We start from the raw sequence: 27,945 nt of genomic DNA, 5'->3' as shown, positions 1-27,945 counted from the left end.
CACCGGGTTCGGGAGCGGGCGGTGGCTGCAGCGAGCCCCGGGAGCGGGCACCCTGACCAAGCGATGCCGCCGCCCTGACTTTCCCAGCCCCACGAAGTCTCCGCTGTGAATGCTCACTTCTCGGAAATACGCACAAAGGGGGTCGGGAGCATGGCCCACAAGTACGATACGCTGCTCGCTGAGAAATCCGCATTAAGCAAAATAATTGCCGATAAGAATCCGCTTCCTCAGCCGTGGTGAGAACTTTTCCACAGCCAATATTCAGTGCTTGGTTGTTATTGACCCAGATGTGGAGAGCTAATTTATTTCAGATCATTGGTTGATGAGTCCTTTAATGTATTGGTTAAGTTCCAGCGTTAGATTGCACAACTGAAACTAATGACAAATGATTCATATCCCATGGTAGCTAATTAAATTATTAGATATTTTTAAAAGCTAGTAACTGTAACCCAGAAACTACAGGATTGTTGTAAAAACTCATTTAATTATAATCTCAAAAGAAGATGTTTAGGCTGATCCCAGTTCCATAGCTGTAGCATTTTGGGAGCTCACCCAGGTACTTTTTGAATGTGAAGGCTTCTGACCCTCTCAGTATTTAAAAGAGTGAGCCCTAGGGGCCCACCATTCTCTGGGTGATAGCATCTGCCTCAACCACTCTCAGTTCCTTCTACCAATAACCTTTAATCCATATTTCCTCCAAAAGAAAAATGTCTTTTCTGTTTACCCTTGATAAACCTCCCTTCAATTTTGTTTGTTTGAAGGAAAACAGCTAGCTAATCTCTCCTCTTGAACCATTTTTTTCCAACCTTGACAACATCCTTGTAAATCCTTTCACAATCTATCACCTTTTTTCTCGAGTGTGGTCTGCTCTATCCAATACAATAAGACTCTTATCTGGCACCCTTGGAACTTTGCTGGTGGTGGACTAGCAGGTTTTATGGTCGATTGGCTGTTACTCCTGTTAACACTCAAAAACACATTTTTATAATTTACACAGTAATATAACAATTTTTCAAGTGAATCCAGTGAATTTAAAGGGAGCAGAAATATACAGTGCTCTGGTCTCAGACCTACCCATGTTCCTCATGTCTGGTGCTCCAAACCCCAACCCTGGCTTCAGTTACATTCCCAACCCACAGTCCAGACACCAGCCCCGGCTGCACTCCCCACACTGAGCTCTGGTTGCACACCCCTCTTGCATTCTGGACTTCTGGCTTACATTCACTCTTTTGCCCACCTGATCACATCCACTTACCGAAACCTACAATTTCCTTAACCATTAACCTTTGCTTGTTATCATGGAGTCAGTTTTGGATCCAACATGCCATCCATGAACTTTATATTTATTGATTAGTTTGCCATGTTGGACATTGACGAGGCCTTTATAAATAGTGTTTCCTATTGTAAAATACATGAGCTGAATGGGTTCTTAACATTTAAAGGAATCCATCACAGAGTGTTCAGATTGACTGGTGAGACATGAGCAGCTCACACAAGAAGCTTGTGGTTGATTCAAGGGTTCTTCACAGACTGCCATTCCAAATTTCTGTGCACATTGTTCCAGCTCAGAGAGCTGTTAGTCTCATCACTCAATCCTTAGAGCAACAATAAACTTTCAAAACCAATATTACATATTCAATACTGCTTCCCCTTTTTTTTGAAACAATGCGGGTTTAACATATTTGTAGATTTTACAAATTAAATGGAGCATTCTGGTTTTGCACTCTTTGCAATGGTACTGTTGTTATTTTTGTTGAACTTACAGATGTTTTTGGAGTATTATCTATCCCTATACTTGTCTCAACTTGACTCTGGCCAGAAATATTACATTTGTTACTTCTTAAACTGTTGTCAGATTCACCAGAAACATCTTCAATCTCACAGTCTTCATTATCCTCATAAGTATCATTTTCCAGGATCAAGTAGTCTTCATTTTAAAAATTATTTTGTGAATATTGGTGAGAAATTAAGCAGAACTTTATAGCTCCACCAGTTCTTCCAAATCCATTTGCTCTTTTCCTAGCAGCTTATGTAATGATGCTTACTCTGTTCAAATTGCCCTTTCTCCACCTTTCATTCCAAAACAGGCTAAATGAAACTGAACAACAGCTTAAATCTTCTCTGCATCAGCATTTCTGCAGGCGTGTATCTTGTGAAGTGTGGCATTTTTCCATTTTTCTATTCCTCAGAAGAATGCTGCCTTGATGTTTTGTGATAATGTTCAATTAGCCTTCTATGATCTGTTTCCTCAATGCCTCCTTTTCAACAAACTGACTTTTCCACTTCCCCATTTGAAGCTGGGTGGTGGTGAGAAGTAAAATGGTGTTTTATTCCATTGCTCTTCAGAAATTATTCAACCTGAATCATTCTATCTTGTCAACCACTAGTTCATTCAACTTCTTCCAGAAGGCAATGTTTGGTAAAGATGGATTTACTTTCTCTTTCTTGCATTCTATGGTGGCTTATGATTCCACATGCTTTACTTCCAATCACTTTGGATGGTTGTTGATTAATACTGAAAAGTCGTTCACTCCTTTCACAATAAATCTGTATGGACTGGCTGAAATGCTCTTTCAGGCCATTCTGACACTTCAGGAAATTGTGTTCTGTAATCGTGACGAACTGTACATCAACTGATTAAATTTTCTGCATCTTTGTCCATACCAGGGCAGCAGACACTGCCTAGTCACTGCCTTTATATTCATAGTGCTGCAAGTGTTCCACATGGAGTTCTTCCTTGATCTTGCTTTGTAATTCCTTCAGAATCACTACACTGTGTTCCCATTTTATGCATCCTTTGCCAGCAGACAATTCATATCGTCTGTGATGAAATGGGGTTGTGTCTTCATTCAGACCTATGTCTGAATCGGCCCATTCACTTGAAGGATGTTCATACACGTGTCAGAAATGTGTCCTTTGGCTTAGCTCTAGCTGTTTCCACTGCTGGCACAGGAAAATCATCTTCTACCCACCCTAGAGTGTGCCTGTTGTGGCTTAGTCATAAAGTCCTCTCTAAAGTGCTTTCGCAGTAGTGTTTCATTTGGATGCACTATTCAATGCCATAGTTTTATTGAGGCCAGTAGGATGGTTTATTTCTTTTTTCTTCTGCTACCTCATACGAATAGCAGACATTGATCCCAGAATGGTCAACAAGGGCTTGTGCTCAGTTACTAGTGTGAATGGTTCTTCCAGCAAAAATTAGTGAAACCTTATAACTCTGTAGATAATTATCAATGTCTCCTCTATCTGACAAGTTGTAATTGACCACTAAGGACTTGCTGCTGAGGATTTTCTTGCACAGATCAAATGTATTTGACCGATCATTTTCTTGCCATTGATCATTCTCTGATCAAGGGTTGGATCATATCTTCAATGATGGGAGCTCAATAACATTTTTAGGTTTACTGATTCTGATGCCTGTAGCTCTATATTGCAGCTTGTTTTCATCTATTTACAGATCTAAATAAATCACTTACTTCTGCACTAAGGCACATTTGTTTGACATTATGTTGATAAAGTCTTCTAAACACTTCCTCACACATCCAAAGGTTTTTCTCCTCCCTGATGATTGCTCTTAGAACTTAAGCCAGATGCACAAACAATGCTACACCCCCTGCAGTACCTTAACCACCGTCACCTGGAATATCTTTGGTAATAGTTTTAGCACATATGGTTTAAGAGTGCAATCCCTTTTGGCTGTTGATTACCTAGCAATGTTCACTGTCCATCATTAAATCTCCCCAGATCCAGTTGTCTGCCTTAGGTCACCCAATCACTCTGTGACACTTTCACCAATACCTTGGGTTGCCTCAGTTTAACACTTCTTTAGCCTGAGCTTTCAATGTATATTGTATCTGTTTTGCCCGACAATAGATCAGTTTTGCATTTAGTTTAAGCTTGATTGCCTGTAATGCCTAACTAAATACATGTACTATTGTTCCAGAAGCTTCCTTAAAAATGCTTCTAATATATTCATGCTAAATACATTCTTACAATCTATTCCTAAATTACACAGCCTTACAGATTCGATTTGTACACATAAATAGCCATTATAGTTGGTCACTTTGGCTTTTGCCCACGAAAAGGGAGTATACATTCCATTGTTCCTAGTGTTCTCAATGTCTCAGCAGATTATGTTCTCAACTTCAAAGTACTTCTCATGGGACCTTACTAAACTTCTGGTCACAGATGTCCCTTCCCATGATGGAGCAGTCAGCGGCTGTGTCAACATTCATAATGATATATTGATTATTCATCTTTAATTTTGAAATCATTCTATCATTATCACCATTCATTGGCATATGTGCTATTTAAAATGTACTCCCTGTATTGCTCATCCTCTGTTATGTTACGTAAATCTAACCTCCTTTCTCTGGTTTCCCACTGTAATTGTTTCCATTGGGATACTGACTGCCACTACTTGATATATTCTGTTTATCCCTGCATGCAGATGGTATGGGCCTTGATTTCTACAATTAAAGATTTTGGCTGCTCTGAACTGACATACTTGTGCTGAATGATTCCCTTTGCAAGAAAGTTGGAGCTTCCTGCCAAATGCACTTTTCGTGCCACTCGTGTGTGCATGATCCAAGTTCAGTGTCAGAGCTCCCAGCATTGCTCCTAACACTGGTTTGTATATCTTGTTTACACTAAAGTTCTGTGTAGCCCAAAGTTCCCCAGCATTTGTAGGCACCATTTCCATGGATGTAACTACCTTGCATGTCTGTTCAACAGTTAGATCTAGTGTGCATAGTAAATTGTTCATCGTCCCCTCTCATCAGCTGTGCAAAATCTGTGAATTCAGTGGTTGTTCTGTAATGAAGTCCATTGCAGAGTGTACAGGCTGAAATATGTGAGACGTGAGGAGCTCAAACAAGGTACGCATTTATTTAAGGGCATTTCACAGACTGCCTCTGGAACTTTCTGCACACATTGATATATGGTGCAATCTGCAAAGGAACAATTGTTCACAACCAAAATTACATGTACTACATTCATAACTATAGAATGTAGTTTTGAGGAAGAGAGAAGATATGATGAGGCATTGCTCCAGGTAATAAATGAAACTCAAAAGTTATTTCAATTTGTAGGTACAAGGAGAGATTAAAGACTAAGTACCTTAAGAAGAATCCTAAATTGCTGTCTGATGCTTTGAATGGACATAGATGGCGCTTCTTGAAGAGTGGGCTGGATGATTTTCGTGATGGGTATCCACCACAGTCACAAGAGGATTTAGCCATAATACAGAGTCAGAAAGGTTCTGGTCTTAGTCCTTTGCTGGTGAACGTGACAGAAACTTTTAAGCCTGCTCAACGTGTATCAAAAAGGCTCACTAAATCACAGATATGTTATTCCAAGGCTCTACCATTACAACAGGCTAAGAGGGAGCAGATTGAAGAGATTGAATATGGCTTGAGTCAGCATCCATTAGCTCTTTATCCACATCTGGAAGAAGGAGTACCTCCAGAGGTAGGAAATAATTTGAATAAAATTCTACACTGTCTCATTTTAATCTTAACTAATTGTAACTGAAAAGTAAATGTAATGCTCTCCACACAAAGGAAACACTGCTAACCTATCAAGTAATTACTCTCAAAAAGTCAGTTTTGCTCTGCAATTTGCATGATTTGATTTTACAGTCTAATGTGTGATGAATATCGTGGTAATCCTCTAATGTTACGCTGAAGTTTATGCTGAAGTTTAAACATCTGGGAACAAGATTAAAGTGTCTTAGTATTCTGTAATGTACACAGGGTGATTAAAATCATTTTTGTAGCTTCATGCTGACTCATTCGTTGTTGAAACTCCCTTCCAAATGTGCATTGCTCTATGTTTATTCCATATATAACATTTTCCCAAATTAGAAGCTGATATTTCTCACAATTCTTAACCAGTCACTTTCAATAACATCATTGGCTCCCCCGTGGCTTCTGATTTGCGGTGCATTGGAATAACAGTAGTCAGTATCATGTTGCCTTTGCTTTGCACCAGCATCAGAGCTGAAGTGTGAATCTAAAGCCATGGCTCTGGACCTCATTCAGGAGTTAAAATGCAAGAATATTAGAATCAAAACAAAGTCAAATCACTTATCACTTAGTCTGCTATGGTTTAAATTTATTTTTGTTATAACATTTTTAAAATAATTGATTGCTTTGAACTCTTTTCAGTTTTTTTCTATTAGCTAGTGAGGTGATGATATAAATTCCAATTTTAACTCTGGACGATGGCCAAGTTGACAGAGGTTAAAATGGAGAGTGAGCAGTCCCATATCTTGGCAATGTGAATCCCGACAAGTTTTAATCTCGGGCTCGCCTGCACAGCCTCAGTTGCTTGTGTCCCATCTGAAATGATTGGGAAATGGCAGCTGGCTGGTGGGCAGAAACATACTGGTTGGATTGAGGTGGGGGAGTGGGAGTGGGGGTGATGGACGGACCCTGGGCATCTAGGTGAGTCACAGGGATGAGATCTGGGAGAACCAGTTACAGGATGGAGATGATAATGCGGGAGAAGCCCACACTTCCATGATTGGCCCAGAGATTACTCCTGCTTCTAAGCACATATTGTAAAAAAAGTTATAATTACTTAGCTTTCAGGATTTCTTATGATTCCAATACTCTTCCTACACAGTTGGGCTGACTGCTTTTCACAGGCCTCTGGTAAAAACAGCACTTGGGCTCCAATAATAATCATCAAAGTTCAACCTACTTACTTAAAGTAGCATCCTGCCAATCTCAGAGGGGCAAACTGAAACTGGATCCTTCAGAAGAGGATAGAATCTTGGTGGATAAGTCTCCCGGGTAATCCAAACTGCTCACCTGTTTAGTTTCCAAAGGGCAGGTAGGATTAAAACAGCCCCATAAAATAGATTGACATGTGGAGAGCGAATCACATATTTGAAGCAGAAAAAGATATAAAAATGTTGCTCCGTACTCCACAACAGCCAGGAGCTCCCAATGGCCACCCACTTCACAATTCCACATCCCATTCCCATACTGACTTGTTTATCCATGGCCTGCTCTACTGCCATGTTGAGACCAGGCTCAGGTCAGAGGACAACACCTCATATTCCGCCTTGGAAGTTTCCAACCTGATGGCCTCAACATCAATTTCTCTAACTTCCGGTAACTCCACCCCTTCTTTTACTTCCCCCTCCCCATTCCTTTGTCTTCCCTTATCCCTATGGCTCCCTTCCACTGCCTTGATGACCTGCCCACCTCCCCTCCTCCATCCTTTATTCCATGGTCCACTGTCCTCTCCTACTGGATTCTTCTTCAGCCCTTTGCCTCTTCTGCCTATCACCTCTCAGCTTATTACATCTTCTCCTCCTTCTCCACCCCACCTACCTTTCCCCTCAGACCTGGACTCACCTATCACCTGAACTTGCCTATCACCTGAACTCGCCTATCCCCTGCCTGCGTGTGCTCCTCCCCCTCCCCCACCTTATTCTGGCTTCTGCCCTCTTTCTGTCCAGTCCTGATGAAGGGTCTCAGCCTGAAACATTGACAGTTTATTTCCCTCCTGACCTGCTGAGTTCCTCCAGCACTTTTTGTGTACTGCTCATGAATTTCATATTGGTTCAACTAAAGAATCTTACTAAAATAGGAAATCATCCTGAGAAAGGAACCAAGTTAATATTTCAGGTCAATAGCTTTTTGTCAGAAGGAGTTAATTATAATTATTCACTCCAACTTATGTGAAAAACACTGCTGTGACGTAAAATATAACCACATGAAAGATTGAACAATCTGTGATAAAATAATTAAATATACTCATGAAATCAATTTAATGTTAGTCATCTCTACAAAAGTTCTTCCAACAAAACCGTTTTTCACTTTATTGAATCCCAAATATGGAAATTTTTTTCAAGTTAATTCTACATGTACACCGAGAACACAGAGAGAGAGAGACTCATTGAAAGTTTTAGCTATAACCTCAAACTACTGAAACAGGTTGACAGGATGCCACTCAAAAGATGGAAATGCTGCCATTACAGTACGTGTGTTGTATTGGAATAGTGTGTCAGCATAGACTGAGCAGATATCCTTGTGTGAAGTTCAAATCTGTAACTTACTGATCCAAAGAGAGTGTCTCATTGATTGATTATCTGTGAATAGCACACACTCAGAAGCAATAACAAAAAAATTCAACCACAGCTCTTTGAGAACATTGTAGATATCCTGGACCCTGAGATGCTCCTGACCAGTGAGGAGGCTCAGATAGCTCCCATGGAACCTACTGAAGTGAATAAGAAGCTTCAAAAGCCACAGAAGAGGAAGGAAATGCACAGACAAAAATGTTCAGAAAGGTAATTAATGAAATGTTTCTTAATGAAGCATACATTTTAAAAAAGCAATGATAGGAAGCAGAAAATGCTCACTATACCCTAAAGTATCCCAACCCCTTTCTATGCCTTAAACTAACCGATCTTGCAATTCCAGCATCATTTTTTTGCCATATAAAAACATTTTGTCATGTCAATTATCCCAAATTGAGAAATTTTATCAGATTCAATGTCTCTAATCCTCCTCCAAGTTCATCCATCTTCTCGCCAGTTTTGCGGAAATAATGATCCTATCCTATACCTCCTTTGATTCCTTTCACCCTGTTGCATTTGGGAACTGCCTAAACAAAGGTTTAAATGCCATGGCCACAGAAATTCCTGTGCCTAGAGTGAGTTACCCAAAATTTCGACCAGAACCCACTACTGGGGCATCTCCCCTCTTTCTTACATTGATAACATTGATGAAATGACTCCCCAGTATCCACTGAATAGACTTCATCACAAAGAGGTACCCTGGCAAGATGTTATCACTTGTCAAAAATCTTGGTAACTTTGCTCCAAATACCCCCAATGTTTGGTAACATCGCCATACTGGTGTAATAAAAGTACTTAAGTTAAAAAATACTTAACACCCAGGTACTTCCAGAAATGACGCAGAAACACATGGTTGCATATTGAAATGGATCTCGACCTGACCTTTAGAAGCAGAGTTAGGATCACAGCAGGCTGGTAACTGTGTCGTATCCAGTTCTGTCACACTACTGGCAGCAGAGATAGGGCCCAAGAATTTTGAACCTTGTTTTTTCATTAATATATTCTAAAAAGTGTAGATAAAGGTGAATAGTCCATGAAGCCTTTCCTGTCCATGGATATAGATCATGCTTGTCCTCTGCTGAGAATTTGCTGGTCAAAACACAAAACCAGCTTAGGAAGTAACTCTGGGGAATGCTAAAAACTTGTACTTGTGTGTGCATGTACATAAATTTTAAAAATTTTTTTTAGCTTTAGTATTCTGTAATGGGTCTCTGTATTTTAGCAAGACAACATCAGAAGGGATGAATCAAGAGGTTGAGCAGAATAGGAAAGAAGCTATCCATTCCTTGTTGTTCAAGAAAAATGTATATCTATTAAGTAAGCTGATGTGCTTCACATTCAGAATGTTAGGTATCCCAAACAATAGTGAATATAACACTTGATCAAGGACAATATGAGGCTTTTTCTCAATGAAAATATCAGTATAAATCATTTCAAAATTAATTTTTAACTGTATAAACTAAGTTATTCATCTTTAAGATGATGCTGTAGTTAAAGCAAGCAATTGAGCTAATTAATGAAAACAAAAAAAAAGCAATGTTGAAAATCTGAAACAAAAACAGAAAATGCAGGAAATACTCAGCAGATAAGGCAGCATCTGTGAAAAGAGAGTTAACGTTAACTCTGCTTCTCTTTCCACAGATGCTGCCTGCCCTGCCGAGTGTTTCCAGCAATCTTTAGTTTTGTTTCAGTTGGGCTAACTATTTGTGTTTGAATTATGCAGCAGCGAAGAAAAAAAGATAAGAAACCCATACAAATGGATTCTAACCAGAGGGGCACAAAAAGAAGACAAGAAGGCAAAACTAAAAGGGGACACACCATCACGGCAAGATAAAGAAATAGAACAAGTTACAAAGGCATTTTGTGACTGGGTTGCTTCTCTGGTATGTAGAATAAATGTTTGAGCAAGATGGTTAATGGAATTCAGAAGGGAATTGTTGATAATGCTGATACTCATGGATTTGGCTGAGTTCTTGAAACATCCAACTGCTTCAAAAGCCATTTTAGTGAAGTGCAGAATGCTGAAATATGTTCCTCTGTTGGTTGATGCTTCTCTTAAAATTTGAATGTTTTGCAATACTTAAAAGATAAAAATAATTATATGAAGGACAAGAGGGAGGCTAGTTTTTTAAAACAGCCTAAAAAGTAATAAGAAACAAAATGACCCCAACATTAGTAAAATGTTTCTATTTCATTCAGCAAATGTGGATGTTGCTGGCAATACTGGCATTTTATTCTCTACCCCAAATTTCTCCTGAACTGAGGAGACAGTTAGGAGTCAATCACATGTGCCATGCATTTTTCATTTTAAGCAAATTCTTATTCAATATTGCAATCTTCATACCAACGTCTGTGAAGCTAGCATTCACCAGTAGTCATGACTTCTAAAATAAAGAATTAGATAACCAACAATATGATTTTGTACGGTTCCCTGTAAGCTTTTGCTGCCCATTTTAGCAGAGTTATTTGAAGAATGTTTCAAGCCTTATAGAAAAAGGATAAGATTTCTGAGTCTCATTAGATGGCAAAGTACATTGCAAGACATCAGTGCACTTTGGAAGATCATGGACCCACTCACCGAGAGCGAATAATGAACACTCTTCAGGTTGGGGTACGTGTCAATCTGTGTATGGGGTAACCATCACAGTTCCATACAATTAACTGGAACAGCTGACCACTCCAAAACTGGCAAACAATAATATACCAATAGCCCATACATTTCAGATTAAAAATCATTACTTAAATTTTAATGAGAAATAGAAATAAAGCAAAATAAAATCATTAGCATAATGAGTACAGTAATAGTACACTTAGGAGCTAATTGCCCTTGGACTCCACTGGTGTGACATTGCTGGAAGCCATGTTTTCCCATGTTTTGTAACAGAGTTCTTGTCATGCGACCACCAACCTCATTGTCTGGAGCATGAGAAACCTCAAGGAAATTCACCCTCTTAATTTCTCACAATGTTTCAAGGTGGTTCCAAAATAATAAAGGCCCTGCAGCTCCTACTACAACAGTGACTGCAGTTCAAAGACCCATTGTTGGGCATGAACAGCTCTGAGGCATCCTGCAGTTGTGAGAACTGGTGCATTAATGCCTTTCTTGTCTCAGACTCTGGCAGCTTGAATTGGTCTGAACTGAAACAATGGTGGTCATTCAGAATGCCTAACAGTAAAGCATAAACTTTGAATTTTGGAGTTTCTTCTTTGTGGTTTTATGGTTTATTGGCCACTTGTTTCAGCTCTTTATTAAAAGCAGTCTAACAGGTAGTTAACAAATTTCAGGGTTTGTGGATGGAATGACCTGTTGGAGCAATACGGAATGCAGGTTGTATTTTCCTTAGACTGTTGAGTTGTTGATCACAATCATATCACTCGAGAATTTAACAAGTACAGGATGTGTATCCCTACCAAGGGGGAACATCCAGCTCGACTAGAAGCTCTGGAAGATTTCTCATTTACCGCCTGTATAGTCTCAAGAATGTAATATAATATCCTAGGGGCATCCATTCTACGTTGATGGAACTCGGCAAAGACAAAGGTTTTATTCCAGAACCTTTTTGTTCCGTGTGACACCAGGCAGTGCCCTTTCCTTCCCACCTCCAACACTGATTTTATTGGTTATAAATTATTTAGCAGGTAGTCTAAGTACAAACTGTATGCAATGATTAAAAATTTGACTTATCAATCCTTTGTGCTATAAAGGGTGGCAAGAATAACAACATAGAAGAAGCAACTGTCATGAGCCTGTTTGCCAGCGACTATGAGTCCCATTCTGCACTTGCAATACCTATCCATGTAATGGAGCTGATCGATATACCTCCAGAATTGAGGAAAACTGTAGGAACCCCTTCACCACCACCTTCAGTTAAAATCAGCAAAACTGTTGGCACGGTAAGCATGCTTATTTGCAATTAATATAAGTGCCTTTCTTGAATTTCTTTCACCAATTTACTCCTTAAATGGGATTGAAATCCATGTGGAATATTTTACAAAGAAAAAGTGATGAGAAAAAGCCTCTTGTGCAGGAAATAAATGTTAACACACTCTGATTGTGTTGCATTGTCTAACTTGTTAGGCCACAGACTGAGTACCATACATCATTCTGAACCTCACATTATGGAAAATTTGTGATAATGTTACACTGGATGCAGAGGAGATTTATGAGAGATTTATGGTTAATGGCAGATCAGGAAATTTTTAGCAAGAAGGAAAGAGTGGCTGGCTTGGGTTATTTTCTTTGGAGTACGGGAGGCCAAAGGAAAATGTAATTGCAATGTATAGGCAACCCCCGTGTAACAAGGGGGTTACATTCCCACGAAACAGCGCATATCGCGATTTTTTGTAATACAAAGCCACGTTGTCCTCGTGGACCTTGCACTTTATTTGTCTCCCTGCACTGCATTCTGTTTTATTTTTACCACCTCAAAGTAATTATGTACGGCATGATCTGTCTGGATGGCACAAAAAACAAAAGGTTTTCACCATATCTCAGTACACTTGTCAATAATATAGCAATACCAATCATCCGCACATGCGTCAAGAAATGCAAGTTGAAAAAAAACTTTATGCTTATTTATTTACTGTTTTTCACATAAATTTCATGAGCGAATCTTTATTCCTTATCCCAGATTTTTTGGTAGTGACTTGTGAAATCCATAAGCGCGAATTTTCATTACCCAAACTGCTGTAATGCGGGAGTCGCCTCTATAAAGGGCCTGAGTTGCAATACATACAGGGAAGTTGATAACCAGAGACCATAAATTTAAAATAAATAGTAGAATTATTAATAGGAAGTTCAAGCATTTTTTTCATCCAGTTGATGATAGAATGCTAGAGGCAGAAACTTCATCCCATTTATTAAGTGCTTGAACGTCATTACCTGCAAGGCTACAGTCCGAGAGCTGTGAAGTGCAACTAAACTGGACAATACTTTTTAACGGGGCTTGAACACTGTGAGCAAAATCACTGTCTTCTTTGGCATAAGATTTCATGATCAGTTTAGAGGGAGTTCTTTCTGGCTCTTCCCATGCTACTATGTGACATTCAGAATAGTTCATTTAGGCAACGTATTTAAAAATGAATCAAACTGAGATGGCACAGACTTCATTTTTATTCACTTTTTGGGATATGGGCATTGCTGGCATTTATTGCCCAACCGTTAGTGGTGATCCACCATCCTGAACTACTGTAGTCCTTCTGGTAGGGATAATCCCACAATTCTGTTCAGCAGGAAATTCCAGGATTCAGAGCCAGTGATGATGAAGGAACAACAAAATATTTTCAAGTCAGGATGGAGTGCGGTTCAGAGAGGAACCTGCAGGTGGTAGTGTTTCCATGCATTTCGTGCCCTTGCTTTGGTCGTGGAGATTTCAGCTTTGGTAGGTGCTGCCAGGGTACCTGGGCAAGTAACTGCCATTGGTGGAGAGTACACACTGCAGCCACTGTGCACAGGTGGGAATGAATGTTTAGGGTGCCAGTCAAGTGGGCTGCTCTATCCTAGATGGTGCTGAGTTTCTAATAAGAACTCAGATTTTAGTTAAACTAGCAGTAGCTGGTAGTTATGCAGTCGTTCAATATAGATTTGAAGAAAAGAATTAATATTTGGAGATGTATTCAGAGAATCTGTTTCTCTTCTCAAAATTCAGTTTAATTAATTAGTACAGGTAGCCCTGCAATGGGGGGCGCGGGGTGGGGGGGGGGTGGGGGGAGGATTGTATTCCGACAAAACAGTCCATACCACAATTTTCCATAATGTGATGCCGCATCATCTGCCCATGCATCAAGAAATGCAAGCTGAAAATAAAATAAATTTTGTGTTTATTTATTTACTTTTCTTGCATAAATTCTGTGAGAGTGGATTTTATTCCAGATTTCAAATTTTTCGGTAGTGATTTGTGAATTCTGTAAGGGCAAATTTCAGTTACTCAGGGCGGTAACTTGGGGGTCACCTGTAATTAAGTACTGTTTGGTATCCAAAGACTGTCCAACAAGACAGATGAAAGGAGTTGCAACAAAGTCAATCAGGCTTTGATGTTGCAACAAAGTCAGTCAGTGATGCTTAGCAGTTGCTTGGGAGAAGAGCTCAATGCACAAATGGCATGTCTTTCCATCATGACTCTGTTCTAGGTCACAGATCGAAATTGGAGATACTCTGTTCCAACAGTTGTAGCAGTCCCAAACTGGATCTTTGCATGACATTACAAGGCAAACATTGCTTTTGGCACACTTTTTTAACAGTGAGTTTGTTGCCCCTTAATAAGTACTATCCAGTCTGGCTGCATTTCATAGCGCTTGGACTGTAGCCTTGCAGGTAATGTCACTTAAGATGCTTGTCCAAGTACTTAACAAATGGGATGAAGTTTCTGCCTCTACCATTCTATCATCAACTGGAAGAAAAAAATGCTTCAACTTCCTATTAATAGTTCTATTTATTTTAAATTCATGTTCTCTGATTACAATCTGAACGCGTCAGACATTGAAAAGGGAATTGGAGAGACATGTAAAAACTCATGAAAGTGTTGGGCTTTGAAAGACCAGTTGTGATGTTTTGTATATAATAATACAGATGTTCCATACCAACCAACACCATGTCAACTCACAGGAGACATAAAAATAAGTACCCACCCTAATTAGGGGAAAACCCTGGAAAATGTTTCGATGCTTAAAAAATAGTCCAGCAGATCTCACTGACCTTGAATTATCTTACAGGTTACCATCATCTTGTAGAGGGTGCTTGCCAACCCTGATATTATCCAGTTCAGTTATGTTTGATTTTTTTTTGCCCCTCTCTGTACCTTTAATGAAGTGTCAATGTCCCCAGTGTTTATGGACTCAAATTTTTAAATGAGACTAAGAAGATCTCATATAAGGTCAAAATGGTTTGTTCCATTTTGCAGTATGTTTTTGCATATGTCTGTAAATCAAATAAGGTAAAACTATATAAAGTATTTACTGTACAAGTTGGCAACTTGTTCATAGGTCTGCAGTTAACTGGACAAAGAAGTGCCTAACATCCAACCTTGTTCTCCCTTACATAATTTATTACCATGATCCCTTGTCCACACATACCCATCCAATTTAGATGATTTATCAACACAAACACCTTATAGTTTTCTTTAAGTTAATGTTAATAAAATTGCCCACAAATCTACATTTTTCTGAAGTTTACAGTGTATGTCCTTTATCCCTAACTGGGTAAAAAAGATTTTCTGAACTGAGATAAGACTTCTTTATTAGTCACATGTACATCGCAACGCACAGTGAGATACATCTTTTGCATAGAGTGTTCTGGGGGTAGCCCGCAAGTGTCGCCACACTTCCGGTGCCAACAGAGCATGCCCACAACTTCCTAACCCGTACATCTTTGGAATGTGGGAGGAAACCAGAGCACCAGGAGGAAACCCACGCAGTCATGGGGAGAATGTACAACCTCCTTACAGACAGTGGCTGGAGTTAAACCCGGGTTGCTGGCGCTGTAAAGTGTTATGCTAACTGCTACACTACCGTACCAGCTTGACATGTTGCCCCTCACTGTACCTTTACTGAAGGCTCAATATTCCCAGTGTGAGGAAACCAAAAGTGGATTCAGAATTTTAAATGAGACTAACAGGATCTTGTATGAGGTTAAAATGGTTTGTTCCATTTTGCAGTATGTTTCAGCATAGCTCTGTAAATTAAATAAGGTAAAATTATATCAAGCAATTTGCAATTATATAGCTATCTTCATACAAACATGCCTGCCATTATCCGTGTGATCATATTTTTACAGGAATCCACCCAACAACATGGGTATAAATTTAAATATGGAGCATGGTATTTGGACCCAAAGACATGGGTGAAAAGAAGAGCTGATGAACCTCTGGTTGATCCCAATTTTGTGCCTGAAGCAGATAACTCATATTTACCTGAAGGAGATAGTGAGAAGGTAGCAATTTTCCTTATTAATTTTTTCAATTGAATAACCAATTCATCTGATTTACTGCATTAGATTTTTTCTTTCTGTTTCAAGCCAGAAATCTCTGAAAGCATGCATTACAGGTGGTATTGGTTTAGCAATCCTGCTTTTCACCAGCCCAGGGCTAGGAATTCCTTTTCTCACGTGATGTGTGCTCAATGCATGAATTTAATCTTAATATGATTGGGTCTTTTGAATATGGGTTGCACACTCCTAGAAATATGTTCTGAATTCTTCGTGTGTTAATCACGTGCAGTGATATCAAGCAATATTTCTATCCTGGTGTTGGGAAGGGAGGACCCATGGAGGGATTTAAAAATAGGATAAAAATTTTAAAACTGGCTCATTACTTAACCAAGAGCCAATATACTGTATGTCAGGGAGCATGGGTGATAGGCAAGTGAGACTTCAAAATGAATAGCAGAATTGTGGATACCCTCACGCTTACACAGAGTAAGCTGGAGGCCAGCCCAGAATGTGTCAGGATAGTCCAATCTGGAGTATCAGAGCCATTGATATTTCAGTAGTAGATGTGCTGAGGTTTGGATAGAATCAGGCATTGTTTCAGAGATGGAAATAGGAGGTGATAGTGATGGTGTGTTGTCTGCTTCAAACATGATGCCAAGTTTGCAAGCAGTTTAATATTTTTCTCAAGTCAAGGGATGGACTCTAGGAGATGGTTTATGATGAGCACTGAAGACAAAGGTCCATGTCTCCCCAATATTTTGATTGCAAGAAATTTCTACTCATTCACTATTGGATGTCAAATAAATAGTATAGCAATGTAGATACATTCCAATGCTACAGATTTATCTCAAGACAATGAAAACAAAATAATGCCAATGGTCACTCATGGTTCAGTTGGTATGGTTTTGTGTATGGAATGGGAGATGAGAAGTACATAAATTTGTTTATCATTGGAAATGTTAATGTTAATTCCTATATCTAATTAGATCACCAGTCCTGGTGACTTTGTTAAGGAGGCTTTCAAATGCTAGGACATAATGTACTGTGTTAACAATTCATGAGCTATGCAACTTGGTGTTTTTTTTTCACTCAAGGATGAAGAGTTGAGAAGGCTTCATGCAATATTATCTTTCAAGAAATTCATTGAAGTTAAAGGACTTAGAAAACCGGAGGTGAGGAAAAACCTAACTTCTTAAGAACTTATCTAAGTAGGATCAAGTCATAAATTCAGAAACGTTTTGTGATGTGTGAAATCGGGCCAATATCAAATCACAGCCCTGTTTCATGCAGTGATGCATGGCAAAAGACTGATAGCTATCTGCTTGTCATTGACTTCAGAGATACTGATTATGTCAATTCTCATATATTTTCTTGTCCTGAGTGAACAAATCATCCTAAAACATGTTTCTATTGCTGCACTGCTCAATGTAACATATTTGTTTGAATATATTGTGACATGCGCTCAGTGAGTCTCTGATACACTCTCAGAAATGAGTGTGCTTCACTTTAGTGTCACTATAAAACATTAAGGAGCCAAAGGGACATGCTGCATTTCTATTCTGCTGAAGTTTAGTGAAGGTTACCAAGGTTGGGAGGAGTACTTCTGAGACACAAAAAATTCTGCAGATGCTGGAATCTGGAGCAATACACAAAAAGTGCTGGAGGAACTCAGCAGGTCAGGCAGCATCTATGGGGGGAAATAAACAGTACCTCTTGTCAGTATTATTAACTCCCAGGCTGAAGAAACTCCAAAAATGTCAAAACAACCCATAGTAGACAAGCCTGTACTGTACCAGTACAATACTTATTTTATGTCTTTCACACTGGCCATTATTATAGCCTTGGTCAGCAACATTACTGAATTAGAGAGTGTTTGTGAAAGAGAGAGAGGGTAGATGTGTGTGGAAGAGAGTGGGCCAGCACTTCACACTAATGAGCTAGGCCAACAAATTGGCTTAATATTTTGGAATCAGTTTAGGTAAGGCCTTAAACATTATGCTTCAGTATGGATCCTTCAGTAAAATGGTTTTTTTTAAGTAAAATAAGACAGACATCAGTTGCAGTGGGTAGATTTTGGAAGATTTGGCATCATTGCCATGATGGTGTTACTATCTGACTGCAGCCCCTTTGGAAGGTAAAAGATAATTCATGGTGCTAGCCTTGACTTGAAGACCACAAGGGACCAGACAAGGGGATGGCCAGATTTGAAAAAAAATACATTGTCTACAGGATTTGATATTTTGATTTAACTGTTGTAATCTGTGCAATCAAATAATCACAGTAATTAATTCATTGATATTTAAATATTTCAGTTTATGAAGAAACTATTTGACACAGTTGATGAAAATGGAAAGATCATTTCCTGACTGAAACTAGAAACCCTGGAGCACAGGTTTTATTCTTCAATGCACATGGCCATCATTGTTAATTAATATGTGATTTCATTGTTTTACCTTATCACGCTTTCTGTGATATTATGATTCCACTTAAAAAAAAGCCACTAGTTTACAGTTACAGAACATTTTTCATAAGAGGTGATTAGGAGAAAAGTAATTATTTTTCTTCAATAACTGCCGACTACTAAAGTCAGTTAATTCTGAACAATGGATCTAAGTGAAGGTAATAAATGTGAGTTTTCAAATCTGTTGCTCCAACTGTGTTTGCTCATTTTGCATATAGTAGATATTATCAGGAACACAATCATCTATTGGGCAAGAATGGCCATATTACACTGATAGCCAGCAGTGGTTCAGAGAAAACACCAGCGAGTTGCAGTGTGTGCATCAACGCATTCCAGACAGCGGCAGCTGCATGTCACAGTGCTGAATATGTTGAAGGTCAGCTAAATTCTCACTCCACTCCAACACTCACTCCTCAGTGCAAGGATCTTCCCGACTTCCTGAGGTAAGCAGCTGTCTCTGGCCCTCAGCTTTATACCAGCACAGGTTCATTCATTTGAATGGGGTTGCCAATTATAATTAGAAAAGTAAGTTCAGCTAAGTTTTTGTTTATTTGTCTTTATGTCTCTCTATTTACGTTTTAAGTTCATGAGTAGGAGTTTGTGTTTTTTTAAATGCATTCACTGTTTATTTTTTAATATCAATTTCAACTGTTTTTAAGTGTCTTTGATTATCAGAGTCATTTACAAACAGTGCAACAAGCCTCTTGACATTATAATTTGTCAAATGCCATTGGATTCTGGGGACAGGACCTCAGGACATGCCATCTAGAGGCCTGGTTGCTTCTGTGGAAGCAAGGCCCGAGGTCATTGGCAGCCACATGACCATAAAAGATTGGTGCTGCCGTGGGATGAGCATGGCCAGCAAGCTGAATCGAGTACAATTTGACCCTAGAACCAAAGAATGACGTGGAACCTCTTTTAACTGCAAGAATTTCCTCAATGAAGTCTTGTCTTAAAAGCCATCCATTACTGTGAATCCCTTCCTCTTTCACACGAATCAGCTTCAGAGTCTGAGGAAGATTACAATTCAGAACAGTATTATTGCCTGAAAGACCACAAAATCTGAGAGTTTAAATTAATTAACAATTGTCATTGGCCATCAGTTGACCCCCCCCCCCAATGCAATGAAGCTCATAGCGCAATTAAAATATCTAATAAAAGTACAATCTAACTGAGTGCTGTTTAGCAGAATATTTAAGTTGTTTGGAACAAGCCTTTCTTCAATTACTTGTTTTTCCTGCATGTGCTATGAATGCAGCTAACTGCAGTCTATGCTATTAAGTTGATGAGGGTTGTGTTAAAATGTTGTATTTATTTTTGACTTTGTCAAGGCCAGGGATAAAGGCCATGGGGTCTGGAAAGGAGGGTGGTGGAGTGGGAATATGAAGGTATAGTTACAAGGAAGGGATAGGGAACCTACAGCACCTTCAATTAGAACTGAAGGGATTGAGAGGAGAGATGTTTGATCAGATTTTATAAAATAAGATATCTTTATTAGTCACATGTACATCAAAACACACAGTGAAATGGATCTTGTTGCGTAGAGTGTTCTGGGGGCAGCCCGCAAGTGCCGCTATGCTTCCAGCGCCAATATAGCATGCCCACAACTTCCTAACCCTTACGTCTTTGGAATGTGGGAGGAAACTGGAACACCCGGAGGAAACCCATGCAGACAAGCAGAGCGGAAGATCAACCCGCCTGAGATGATTTGATTTGATTTGAATCCAAGCCTCAATTAACCAGAAAAATGAAAGAGGGGTAGAAGAAGTAAACACGCATTTAACTTTGAATCCAGCATTTCAAATTTTGAGGTTAGTTTGGTAATAAGGAGAAGTGACCAGTGCTAACAGTTTGAAATAGGGGAACTAGAAAATGGAGCAACTGAACAAGTCTGCCAAGATCTGTAAGTATAAGGCAAGGTTAATGTTTTAGATAGGGATATTTTGTCAGAGCAAATATAAATGGAGATTTCCTATGCAAGTGATCTAAACACACACCAGCAGCACAAACTACTTGGATGGAATATCATGGATTAATGGTCATATAACTTTCTGACACCCTGCCTGAGAATGTGCTGGATGCATTGGAACATTACCCTTCAATTATGGCAACATTTTTACCCAAAACACTCTACACTTTGCAAGCCACTACTTTCAATTAAAATAGAAATTCTACTTTTGGCTGTTGACATTAATTCTCTGGTGGCACTCTTGCTTTCCAATTAGAAGGCTGTGGTTTAAGCTACAAGGGTATACCGGTGATGGTGCTGGACTTGTAATCAGAGGGCATGTAGAAAACGCAATGAACCATTAATGGCAAATCTTACCATTTCACTGTTTCATATAAATTTAGTTCATCTGGATCATAAAAAACAAAACTAGATTGTGTTTAAGAACTTTACTGGTCCACTAATGTTCTTCAGGGAAGGAAATCTGTCAGTCCGGCTTCTGTGACTCCAGAGCAATGTGTTTTACTCTAAAATGCCTTCTGAAATGAATTACCAAGCCACGCGATTCAAGGACAATTAGGAATAAGGAATAAATGCAGGTCTTGCCATTGACACCCAGGTCATGGATAATAAATACAATTAAAACTTCCAGAAATTTCTAGCTGTAAAAATAGCAAGGCGAGATGCTATTGAAATGAAAATCATCAAGTTCAACAATAAAGATGTAGTCGTCAGTTGAGAATCTCCTGAATTTTCTGGTCAGTTTATACCACTATGCTATTTGCTCTGCATACATCACATCTTGCCCTTAGCCTTCATACTGTGTGAAAGAACATATTGAATTTCCACATTAGATTAAACTAAGCAAATTCACACTGCAGATCACATTGGGACCAAGCCCAATGGAACTCAACTGCTAACACTTCACTGCACAACAATCACAGAAGGGCAGCAACCCTTAACAGCACACTCCCCATAGCACCCAGACAGCAGCAACACACATTATCCTTACCATGGAAGAGGGAAAGGCTAGAAGGTAGAAGGAAAACTTCCAAAATTATAGTGAAGTCCTGGTGCCTGTCAGGAGCGAGGTCTTTAGAGAGCCTAGTGTCATGGTGCCATGACAACAAGCTTTCCCTCAGTGTCAGCAAAACGAAAGAGCTGTTCATTCAGTTCAGGAAGTGGGGCAGTGCACACACTCCTGTTTACATCAACAGTTCTGTGGTCGAAATGATTGACAGCTTCAAGTTCCTAGGAGTAAACGTCATCAGTAGCCTGTCCTGGTCCAACCACATAGACACCCTGGCTAAGAAAGTGACCAGCACCTCTACCTCCTCAGGAGGCCGAAGAAATTTGACATTTCCCCATTGACTCTTACCAATTTTTATAGGTGCACCAGAGAAAGCATCCTATCCAGAGGCATCATGACTTGGTATGGCAACTGCTCTGCCCGAGACTGCAAGAAACACCAGAGAGTTGTGGACACATCTCAGCACATCACAAAAACCAGCCTCCCCTCCATGGACTCTGTCTACATTTCTCACTGCCTCAGTAAAGCAGCCAACATAATCAAAGACCCCACCTATCCTGGACATTCTCTCTTCTCCCCACTCCCATCGGCAGAAGATACAAAAGCCTGAAAACATGTACCACAAGGCTCAAGGACAGCTTCTATCTCACTGTTATAAGACTCTTCAATGGACCTCTTGTACGATAAACTGGACTCTTGACCTTATAATCTGCCTTGTCATGGCCTTGCACCTTATTGTCTGCCTGCACTGCACTTTCTCTGTAACTGTAATGCTATATTCTGCATTATGTTATTGCTTTTCCCTTGTACTACCTCATGGACTGATATGATGAAATGATCTGTATGCTTGACACACAAAACAAGGTTTTCCACTGTACCTTGGTACATGTGACAATAATAAACTGATTTACCAATTTGGTGCCTGGTTACTAATGGAAGGGCCTGTCAGGATTTTACTAGCGTTGTCTCTTCCAGGAGTAATAAACTGCACACTGTGGAGCATTGCTGAAGTAAATTGCATGATCTCTCATTGTTTGTCAAAGAGAGCTGTATAACAGTAAAAATATTACTCTCTTACACGGACACACATCCATTCAAGCCCTCTCATTCACACTGATGCAAATTGTTAACCATACAAACTATTACTCCTTTCACACTCCCCACATCCCCACCCTCTGCTATCACCTCCACCCCAACCATTAATGTTCTATGCTCTCTATCCCCATGCAGTGACCCAGCCTCCCAACAGTAGTATAATGAAAGTTTTGACGTCCTTCATATCCACCATATAGGCTCAGACAGTGAAGAATACGAAGAAGTCTATCAGCATGGGAGGGTATACCTCATGAGTTCAGTATGCCACAAGGCTGCAGGAGGCCTCCTTTTCTTCAGGGGCAACAGAGACTGTAGCCAGCTTGTGGAAGAGGCTACAATAAATCTGCCAGGTATGCTCACTAATAATGGTTCATTGTCTCTACAACATGTCCTCTGAATTGATCTAAAATTGAGACCCTCATTACCACCTGTGCGACTGCACCATTGTAAAGGTGATTTGGGCTCAGCCTACAAGTCTTCTGTGTGTCTTTGTGGGATGCCAGGGGAGGCTTCCAAAACACCATCCATCTAAGCAGGAGAAGCGAAGGAAGACTGGAGGGAGAGAAGGAGGATGAGGAGGAGTGTGACACTACTGATGACCACAGTGCCTCATTGCACCTGTGCACTGCACTACCAGTTCAGAGACTAGCACCAAGAGGGATGATAGAGGGACAAGCACCATGGGGAGAGATACCAGACACTATCAAGCTACAGTCTAGCAGTAGGCAAAGAGAATCTGACTCAGGAGGTCATCAGAGGGGATGGACTATGCATCTGTACTGCAGAGGACTCTGATGAGGACTACAATTGGGATGGTTTCATGACAAGGTTGATAGAGATGCACAGTGAGACATTATCAGGTCTGCCCAACCAAATGCAGGAGATGACAAGAAGCGTGGAGGATTCCAGTTCAAAGTTCTCACAAGAAGTTGCGTGGGGCCAGAAGACCATGACTTCCACTCTGAAAGGCACACACATTCTTCTTTGTAAGGATTCAGTGACAATCACATCACACTGCGCCTACTGGTGCAGGTGACAAAGATGGAGAAGACACTGCCTTTCTGCCTCAGTACAGTCTCCTTGTCCCAGTGAGATCTGATCTCTGCCATACCCAAACATCTGGAAGCTTTGAAGGAGTAAGGAGACACCATTCATGAGCAGATCACTATCCTCACAGGGCAGCATTTGTGAGCAAACTGGTGTTCTCTGTGGACACAGGGATACTACTCATGAGCAACTCAAGTTCTCAAGGAACAAAGGAAGGCTGCACATTGTAGATGGCTGTTCAGCACAAAAAGATTCAGAGTTTGCTTATTGGTTCAGCTTCAGGTTTAGAGGTTGAAACACTGGTCGTCTGAGTGCCAGCAGTTTGTTACACTATTGTCTCCCTTCTCCCCTGAAAGGTTAGCTGTTCTACAGATTCAGAACATTGACGTTCCTCTTCATGAGGGGATTAATTCACTTACCACTATGGCTCCTCAGGCAGGACAGTTGCCCCACAGCCAACCATCCCAGGCTGCTCCTTCTGTTGGGCATGAACATCGGTCCAAAGCTGGCCCATTTGGGGCAAGAACCCTCAGGTCATCAAGGAAGTTTGTGCAGAGTCAAAGTGAAAGGGAACATCCTTCCAGCAGCCAGACTGCAACCCATAGAGAAGACTGCAACAACCTTAGGACATCAAATCCACCCTATAGGGTTGTGAGAAGGCAGAGACACTTGTAGAACCTGGTTACCCAAGTTAAGCTTAAATGTGTCAGCTTCAGGTTGGACATCAAAAAAATGGTAACTCCTCATGCTTGTCAGCTTTAGATTGGCTGGGGTCATATTGGGTTTAGGGTAGGGTTTAATTTTATACCTCATGGACCTCTGGGCACTTGAGCAAGCAACTTTGCAGAAAAATGTATCATTTAATGTGGCTTTGTTGTTCCAAAGACAATAGCTATGTTGAACTGCTTTCTCTTTAAGGAAAATGACATAGTTAATTATGCAGAGATAAGTCCCACTGGTTTGGCAGCTGGTGTCATTGCTGCATACCCCACCATGCTTCATTGGAGAAGTTGCTAATGTGTGTATCACGTGAATGTGCTTGCACCAAGTCATGACTTACAGATAGACAATGAGTGATGCTTTTCCATTAAAAATCATAGTCCCGTTACAGTGGACAACAAGGTTGTGAAATATTTAGACTTAGGCTAGAGCCGCTATGTTATTCTGGCAATGATTTTATGTGACCCTCCACAGAAAGGTTGACTACTCTCTCAAGATTCTTATCACGCAAGTGTTCTGTTCTATCATTCCTTACCATGGCCACCTCTAAGGGAAGGACTCCTATGAGAGGGAAAGAAAAATGAAGGGATCACATAGTGAGATGAAACAATTTCTCCATGCTGTCGTTTCTCTGGGAAACCACCTCATCCCCATGTGGAGGATTGAAAGCAACAGAATTCAGTGACAAAGCGACAGTGAAGAGTAATGGTTTGTGCAAGAAAGCTTCACAGTACATTGATAAGATCTAATAGTCTGATAATTACCAGCTGAGTGTAATGTGGTGCTTCAGTTCTTGATGCATTACCAGTTGTTGATGCATTACCAGTTGTGTCCTGTTGTACACCTTGAAAAGGTTAATTTGTGCAGTGGCTTAAAAGGAACCTTGATAGTAATCTCATGAAGGATTTCCCACTGTTGAATTATTGTGGAGTTCAGTGCTTAAAATGTTAGGCCCTCAGTGCATCTCCTTACCCACTGAATGTCAACCTAATAATAAGGCCTTCGACAAGGTCCTGCATGGTAGGTTGGTCCAGAAGGTTAGAATACATGGGATCCAGGGTGAGATAGAAAATTGACTTGGTGGGAGGAGGCAGGGAATGGTAATGGAGGGTTGCTTTTTAGATTGCAGATCTGGAACCAGTGGTGTTGCAGAGATTGGTGCTGGGTCAGTTATTAATGATTTGGAAGAAAATGTAGGTGGCCTGATCAGTAAGTTTGCAGATTACACCAAAGTTGGTGGTATTTTGGAGGGTGAAGAAGGATGTCTTAAGATTACAACAGGATTTAGATCAACTGTGGACAAGGGCAAAGCAGATGGAATTTAACTGAGACAAGTGCAAAGTGATGCATTTTGAGAAGTTAAACATACACAGTGAATGGCAGGGCCCTGGGGAATATTATTGAACAGCGACACTTGGGGTACAAGTACATAGTTCCGTTAAAATGGCAACGCAGGTAGACAGAGTGGTGAAGAAGGCGTTTGGTACACTTGCCTTCATCCGCTGAGGAAAGGAGTTGGAATGTTGTGCAAATAATTGGTTAGGCTGTAGGTGGAGTATTGTGTGCAATTCTGGTTGCCACGTTATAGGAAGGATGTGATTAAGCTAGCAAGGGTGCAGAAAAGATCCACAGGAATGTTGTCTAGACGGGAGGGCTTGAGTTATAAGAGAGAGATTGGATAGGCTGGGGCTGATTTCCCTGGAGTGAAGGAGGCTGAAGGGTGACCTTACAGAGGTTTATAAAATTATGAAGAGCAAAGATAGGGCCTGTTTCCATACTATATGATTCTATGAATAGTCAATATGTTGTTATATGTGTTACTCTTAGCTGCCATAGCTACAATACTGACTATCCTTAATCAATTTTGAGCAGTAATCTAAAGGGTTCAAGACCTCTTCTAATGTTTTTTCCTGCAGTGTGGAGCTGACCCATTGGAAGTGTTCAATACATTGTTGTTTAATCAGATTTCTGATCGGTAGAAATGTGTACCAGGCCATTGATGTTGTGATGTCATCATTCACTGAAATGTCACGTTCAATGCAGATGGACCTCCAAGGATGTGAGGATATCATGTGTGTCATCTGGATTTTCCTGGCTGATTCTTTTGTATATACTGTATAGGTGAGGAGGATTCTAGTGTGGAAAGCATCCCTTGGTTAGCTTTGAGGAAGTTTATTTTGCAGGGTCTCTATGAAAATAGTCCTTCTGTTAAAGAGTTCCTTACCTCCCACACAACCAATACCTGCTTCCTTGGTTCATACCAGAGGTAAGACTATGGAAGCTGAACACAGACGGTCCCTGGTACCATCTTCTTCCTGCTGCTGCTCTTACTCCTGCCACCTTACAGGCCCTGCCTTATGGCTCTGAGGCTCCATTCTCTTCTTCAAAAGCAGCTGCCATTCCCTTCAATTGGCAAGGTTGTGCAGCAGGCAAGATGAAGACAAATCTTCAAAGCCCTCTAAGGCACCTCGAATTGAAGTGGTAACAAATTTTCACCTTCAGAAGACCCGTGATATTTTCCATTATAATCCTTGTACTCTGATGGCTTTCATTGTACCTGTGTTTAGCTGCTGTGGTTGGAGGGTGGACCCCTATGAATTGCCAGTAGCCAGTGGCCAGAAGGTGCCCTTTGTCTTGTTACAGGTATTCACCCTCAACAATAATAATCAGTTAGGCACAGAGAAAATATGTATTAACTGACAAATATCTTTATTGGTTCCGTTAACAACAAGCATATAATTCATACCAGACTAAATATCTATACGCATAGGCACCAGGTCTCTCTGACCCTCCCCGAACAGTCAAAGAATAGAAAAGGTCAATACCCTGGAATAGGAGCTTACGCTGGCCAGGCGTTCCTCTTGATCCCGATGTAATCTCCACATTTCCGACATAGAGTCATCCACTTCCATGATGGTCGGTCTCCAGAGTTTTTGCTGCTTCGACACCCGGAGTCCTCCATTCTTATCCTCTTTCTTATCAGACTGAACTGTTGTGTTTTGATTTCATTGCTTCAGGCTTATCTGACCAGCCTTGTGTCAGCTTCTCATTGGATCTGGCTCAAGGCCACAAGCGGTATTACTTTATTGCTCTTCCACCAGATTTGTGCCTCATGTCACTTTCTTTGTTCTCCCTGAATCAGATCAGTTCAAACCAGTTTAGCCAAACATGGCTCAGGTTACTTCAGGTCACAGGCTGTTCTCTCCATAAGTCCGCCATTTCTACCTAATCCATCCGCCTCAGTCTTTGTCTCAACATCCTTTGCCTGTAGTTTAGCTTCATAACCCTTTTGAATGAAGAAATCTCACTCTGAACTGTTCAACCCTTTATTCTGAGATTGTGCCTCAATTGATAAATTGGTAAATTTGTAAATTGGTTCATTATTGTCACATGTACTGAGGTGCAGTAAAACACGTTGTTTAGCATGCCGTCAATACAGGTAATTTTATCACATCAGTACATTTACGTAGTACAAGGTAAAACAATAACAAAGTGTAGCATAAACTGTTACAGTTGTAGAGAAAGTGTAGTGCAGGCAGACAATAAGGTGCAAGGCCACAACAAGGTAGATTGTGAGGTCAAGAGTCCATCTTATTGAACTAGGGGACTGTTCAATAGTCTTATA

The 27,945-nt window shown here is 40.3% G+C and overlaps 1 protein-coding gene across 1 annotated transcript; it reads left to right on the top strand.

Moving 5' to 3' along the window:
* zgc:158260 (uncharacterized protein LOC571389 homolog) lies at positions 1-18,599 on the top strand. The gene is made up of 8 exons (XM_052010136.1): positions 1-236; positions 5,091-5,469; positions 8,154-8,305; positions 9,819-9,978; positions 11,801-11,989; positions 15,867-16,022; positions 17,114-17,191; positions 18,332-18,599. Exons 1-8 carry the CDS (start codon positions 151-153, stop codon positions 18,383-18,385), a joined length of 1,254 nt encoding a protein of 417 aa, XP_051866096.1. The 5' UTR covers positions 1-150; the 3' UTR covers positions 18,386-18,599.
* The last annotated feature ends 9,346 nt before the right edge of the window (positions 18,600-27,945 follow it).

Source organism: Pristis pectinata, chromosome 2, assembly GCF_009764475.1.
Source record: "Pristis pectinata isolate sPriPec2 chromosome 2, sPriPec2.1.pri, whole genome shotgun sequence".
NCBI classification, from domain to species: Eukaryota; Metazoa; Chordata; class Chondrichthyes; order Rhinopristiformes; family Pristidae; genus Pristis; species Pristis pectinata.
The sequence above is the reverse complement of the archived record's forward strand: the minus strand, read 5'-3'. Positions and strand labels throughout refer to the sequence as shown.

What these genes read in the sequence shown, in the direction of transcription:
- zgc:158260 (XM_052010136.1), top strand. Translation starts at nt 151, where the DNA reads ATGGCCCACAAGTACGATACGCTGCTCGCTGAGAAATCCGCATTAAGC. An exon ending in AAGAAGGAGTACCTCCAGAG is followed by an intron (nt 5,470 to 8,153) that starts GTAGGAAATAAT and finishes ATTCAACCACAG; the next exon opens with CTCTTTGAGAACATTGTAGA. An exon ending in AGACAAAAATGTTCAGAAAG is followed by an intron (nt 8,306 to 9,818) that starts GTAATTAATGAA and finishes TGAATTATGCAG; the next exon opens with CAGCGAAGAAAAAAAGATAA.